This window comes from Bombus pascuorum, unplaced genomic scaffold, assembly GCF_905332965.1.
Source record: "Bombus pascuorum unplaced genomic scaffold, iyBomPasc1.1, whole genome shotgun sequence".
Taxonomy (NCBI): domain Eukaryota; kingdom Metazoa; phylum Arthropoda; class Insecta; order Hymenoptera; family Apidae; genus Bombus; species Bombus pascuorum.
In genome coordinates, this window is record NW_026869731.1 from 1,534,041 (window position 1) to 1,539,962 (window position 5,922).

Genomic DNA, 5,922 nt, shown 5'->3' on the forward strand with positions numbered 1-5,922 from the left:
TATCTTCCATATCATTTGGTAATCTAATCCTTTTAACTTCTCCAAGAAATTCAAGTCCTCTGGTCCAATTTCTAAAAAGTAATTCTGGTTTAGACGGTCCGAATATTAATGTGACCTACTATTTTGTACAATTTAAAATTTCCGAATTTGTATAATATTACGAGGACAATTAAAAAAGGAAGACATTATAAAAATATGTGAAATATATAATAAAACATTTTCTATACAGTTCACTGCATTAATTGTTGATTCGATTATTTCTGTTATTTTTGTCCAAATTGTAATATAGCTAACTGTACTGCTAATATTGCTATCAGGATTTAATCATTTCCAGGTACAACGTCGACTAAATCTATCTCTGCAAATATTGCCAATGTTAAATTTGATATTAACAGAGATGGCCAACAGGAGATTGATGTTACAATATCTAAAAGTAACTTTATATGCGACAATGTTTGAAGGAGGAAAAAATACAAATACAGCAAAGACAGCTGAAAATACAGCTTCGTCGATCTCAGAAAATAGAAATAAATTTCGAAGAATTGAAGGTGATGATGCAAAGGCTGATGTAAAGCAAGATTCAGAGAATCTGAAGAAAGACTCAATGCCAGAATTTCCAGCGATTAAGACTTCTAGTACAATAGTAGATACATTACATATTTCCAACGCTTTTAATGCTCTAACATTGTCAAATAATAAATACGTAAAAACTGCACAAACACTTGAACCAGTTTCACGTGCATGCCAAGAAGAATGGACCGATAAATGGAATAACCTTGAATTTCCAGCTCCCAAATCGTCAATTTTAACACCAGTTACTTTTAGTTTATCTAAAAAACAATATTCATTTGGTGACACAAGTACGAGTCAGTTTCTTGGTTCTCCAACGTCAGAAAGTAAAGAGTCAGCGCGTGATAACGCAGAGAGTAGATCTACGCCTTTCTGTTGGAAAGCAACAACGACAACAACATTATCAAGTCCAGCATTCCAAGTACCTACTGCAGCACAAACTTTGCATAAATCTGGAACATCCAAATCATCAATTTTAAAACCACCTACTTTTAATTTATCTAAAAAACAATATTCATTTGGTGACACAAGTACGAGCCAGTTTCTTGGTTCTCCAACGTCAAAAAGTTAAGAGTCAGCGTGTGATAACGCAGAAAGTAGATCTACGCCTTTCTGGTGGAAATCAACAACGACAACAACATTATCAAGTCCAGCATTCCAAGTACCTAATGCATCACAAACTTTGCATAATTCTGGAACACCCGAATCATCGATTTTGGTACCAACTACTTTTAGTTTATCTAATAAACAATGTGAATTTGGTGGCGCAATTTCACGTAAATCTTGCACTTCTCCAGTGCTAGAAAATAAACCTGCAGCTTGCGATTCAACACCAACAAACCAAAAAGAAACAACATATAATACAACACTCGGGATGCCAACTGTACGTGGCACATTGTCAGTGACATCAGTAGTATCTGGTGATAGTACTGTTAGAACGTCTACCGGCGAGTCAACGCCTCTTATACGTGTACATCAAAAATTTATATTTAACGCCATTCCTACTGAACCGGCTGTAATGCCTGGGACTCGATTCAATTTTCCTACGAATATGATACCTCCTGTATCGACTCAGATTCAAATATCGATTGATTCCACCGATTATACATTTAACGGACCTAATCCGGAACTAGCAGCATTTCCGCAATGTCCAACTACAAGTTCATTTTCTACATCGCAACCTGTTACCCAAAGTCAACAATTGTCTACTTCATCATCTATTCCTCTAGAATGCGCGTTTAATTTTGATTCGTCACCAGGAGATCATACAGCTGTAAGTAAACTAAAAGTATTAAGTCACTGAAAAACTTCCTAGCATATTCGATAATCGATTTATTCTGTTATATTCTGTACACCCTTTGTACACTCTTCTGTACACACCGAACACTCGTAAAAATCTTTTAGCAATAGATTAGGCTGTCGCAAAAGTTTCTTTCGTTTCATTCAAAATTCAGTAAAATAATATAAAACAGAAAATGTTGTGCATCTATTATTTCCTTATAAAACGAAAGAAACTTTTCGGACAACCTAATATTATATACGTTATACGTAACATTTTCAAATTCCATTGCTACTATCATAAGATATGACTATCATGACTTATCGATAAACAGTATTTCGAATAATGCGATGACCTGATAAGAGTTACCGTATTCCTATTTTTGAAAGCACTTTTACAGCGGTATAGAAAGAAATTTACAAAATTGTATTGTAGTATATTAGAGGTTCGCGATACCAACTATGTTAATGATTGTGTTTTACAAATGATTAACATTATTATGATTAATATATGATTTCCTTTTTAGGAACCTGGTTCAATCCAGTCCGAAGGATTTAATTTTAATCCCAATACTAGACCATCGTTCCGTTTTAGTGTTTATGAATTTAAGTATCTACAAAATATAAAATTATTTTACACATTAATAGCAGGATCTTTTTTCCATAAAAAAATGTGTTGCCATGTGTTGTTTTAGTGCACCTACTCAAGTACAACGAGATACTGCGTCTACTCGAGTACAACGAAATACTGCGTCTACTCTAGTACAACAAAATACTGCCACCATCAATTACCGCCCAATGATCAGTCCCACTCGATTACTCAATCCACGAAAGATCAGGAAAGCTTTTAGAAGATTAAAATAGGAGTCAAGTAACGGCATTCTTTTTATACAGTTGCTCATGAAGGTATTCATATTCTTGCAGAAGACACCTTTTATGAATATACTATATGTCTTGAAAGAAACATTTTGAAATGTCATTAGTATTGTAACAAAATCCGATTGTCATAGCTATATTGGTAAAGTTTTTAGCAAATCTGAAAATATACATAGATATTACAAAACACCTAACACAAGTATGCAGATATTTTGTAGAAATCAATAAAGTATTTAAACAGTCATTTAACATTTCATCAAACATTTTCCATATGTATGAAATAAGCCTAAATATTTACTGGAACCACTTTTGAGATTTTTTCTAGGCATACCAAGGAGGCTATTAATGCTGTGTGCTAATCTTTATTAAATATATGTTTGTAAATAACTTTTATGTATATTTTAAGATTGGTTTTTGGCTTTTCTATCATAAAAATAGTAGTTGCAAAATACTTTTATGAGTCATTGTATCTATTTCATACAATCGTGAGAAAACAAGTCGAAGACGCTTCGTTTTCGAAGAAAAAAGAAAGAAGAAAAAAGAAACGATTTTGAACATTTTCTCGATGCTGCTATACGCACATACTCTTTATGATATATCAATTCTTGGATCAATAACGAACTTTCATTATTGATGAGCTGCTGCTAGTGGATGAGGAAACTTAATAAAATATCGAATGTCTGCAATTTATTGAGAATAACGAGTTTATGTGGGTAACAGATATATCCTTTCATTAAGCATAGGTCTTATATAACTCGTTTATAGTTGAGAAGAAAAATACTAATCAGTACTAATTAAATTCATGAATTAATAACTTTTTTTTTGTAACGAAAGAAATGTTGCGATGCATAATGTACAATGTATTGAATTTGCTTCATACATTTAATTGATTCTAAACAATTATCTTTGCTTCATTATTTTTGAATAAATTCAGTATTTACAACTTAATAATTGTAATAAAATTATATCATTCAGATAATAAGAAAACGCGTAATAATAATTATTACGATGCAAAAAAAAATAATAATAATAATAAGTATATCTATAATGAGAGAAGATATTAACAACAATTAATATACAAATAATAAGTTTGTGTTTGAAAGTAACTTATTGGCAAATTGATAATGTATCTTTCAACGTAGAAATCTTGCAAGTTGTAAAACGTTGAAGGACGAGTTAAGTGTTCTGAGACCTTATTAAATCTGTTGCAACTGTGCATAGCTATTTGCAAATCAAGATGTGTAGATGTTCGAGATGCCGAAGCACTGTTCGTTATGAATAACACGCAGCGTAGTTGCACCTGTTACATCTCTGTCGAGCACAATTATATTAGTTCCTTTCGTAATCTACCTGAATATACTACCTCCCTTCTCGCTAATAATACAGAAATTGCAGAGAATGTGATAACGCAATACATTGTGTTTTTTAACTAAAGATGAAACAAGCATAATTGTGGATTATGACATTTTGCTCGATTTTCTGATTTTAATGTCACTTGATGATAAAAGTAGGTGTGACATTTTAACATATATATACATATATGTCGGAGATGAAAGGACATTGGAGTTTTTCTTTTGAAATGTTTGGAAAGGTCCCCGATACTTTAGTCCAGTTTTTTTTTTATTATTATTATAGCTGTATTTAAATAATAAAGCTGAGAAATAATTATTTATGATTTAATCCGAATATGGGTGCCCTAGATTTATGAGTGCCCTAGATTTATGGATGCCCTAGATTAATGGGACGCGGTTGTCACGAATCAATTTTCCTTTTTACCATGTGGCACGCCAGATGTGACGGTCCTTGCGAGATTCCCCGGAGTCCGGACGCCAAGACCTATCTATTGTTCTATTAACTCGCAACAGGCCTAGGAAGACGACATAAACCGAATCTGTTCAGTTTCAGTTTCCTTCACGTAAACATTTTCGGTTTATGTTTGTTGCACGCCCTAACCTAATACGGAGAAAGCGGGTGTCTGGCAAGATAAGAGTTTTCCCATGAACAAGGATGCCCACGAGCCATATCTAGCTCTCCTTGTCTTTACTACCTAATTCATTTACCAATGGGCATCGCGGATCATTACCCTCACTTTTCCACCAAAAAGTGTGGACAACGAATCCGCGTTCTGAATTCCAAAGGGAACACCCACACCGAGTTTTCCTCAGTAAGAGCAGTGGAGCAGTCAGATAGTCTTGAACGGTCACGTCTAGAGCTCGGAAGTGTATTGTAAACAAAAGAGAAAAATAAAAGTTTCTTTTCTCCTTAAATTCATTATTATTTTACGTGACACGGTCACGGTCAGGGCAAGGGCGTGTACTTAATAGAGGTATGAAGTAAATGAATAGCTCTCTTTAAAAACAAAGATTGATCCGAGGGGTACAGAGAGGTACGGAGAGGAGTATATAAGTTTTACATTACACGATATATGGGGTGTGTGTGTGTACACACACACACACACACACACACACACACACACACACACACACACACACACACACACACACACACACACACACACACACACACATATATATATATCGTGTAATGTAATGGGGGAGAGTATAGTGCTAGTAGGTTTTAATATCGTTCACGTCAACACAAAATCAAGTATGATGTACGGCCAATCTATATACACGTAGTCACCATTTGTCATTCGCTACTCTCGTTACAACGGTTCCAACGCTCTTTTTCACGCTGACCACACTCCTTGGCAACCTGACAATACTCGCTTCTCAATTAATTAACGGCCTCCCCTTATAGCATGACTCCGGTATGCCCGGCACGCACAAGTTTCAGAGACGTGAACAATCCATGGTCAAGTAGATCTCAATTTCTTAGGGTTTTCCCTCGATACTGCATATATATATATATATATATATATATATATATATATATATATATATATATATATATATATGTATATATATAACATTTATCGATATTGGGTGGTATTAAAATCAGAGAACTTCACAATATGTTTATATGTTTATACTCCACTTATATATTTCCAGAATATGAGCAACAAACAAATAGAATTTAGTTTTATATATTTTGTATTATTTTATGTACGTATATAACAAAATTACTAACTTAACTTATCCTAAGATAAACTTGTATTCAAATTTAATGTTACAGTATATAAAGATGTAATAGCTTCTTCAAATAAAACTCTTATAAAATGAAATAATATTTGGTCAT

At 33.5% G+C, this 5,922-nt stretch overlaps 1 protein-coding gene across 4 annotated transcripts; it reads left to right on the forward strand.

Moving 5' to 3' along the window:
* The first annotated feature begins 329 nt into the window (after positions 1-329).
* Positions 330-3,115, forward strand: LOC132915654 (uncharacterized). Of its 4 annotated transcripts, none has more exons than XR_009659930.1 (3): positions 330-1,843; positions 2,376-2,600; positions 2,688-3,115. XR_009659930.1 is itself a non-coding variant. In XM_060975486.1 (3 exons), exons 1-3 carry the CDS (start codon positions 1,445-1,447, stop codon positions 2,710-2,712), a joined length of 651 nt encoding a protein of 216 aa, XP_060831469.1. In that variant the 5' UTR covers positions 475-1,444; the 3' UTR covers positions 2,713-3,115. The 4 variants fall into 4 exon arrangements, 1 of the variants encoding a protein (XP_060831469.1); XR_009659929.1 differs by having other exon boundaries at positions 2,376-2,458; positions 2,544-3,115; XM_060975486.1 differs by having other exon boundaries at positions 475-1,843; positions 2,376-2,458; positions 2,544-3,115.
* The last annotated feature ends 2,807 nt before the right edge of the window (positions 3,116-5,922 follow it).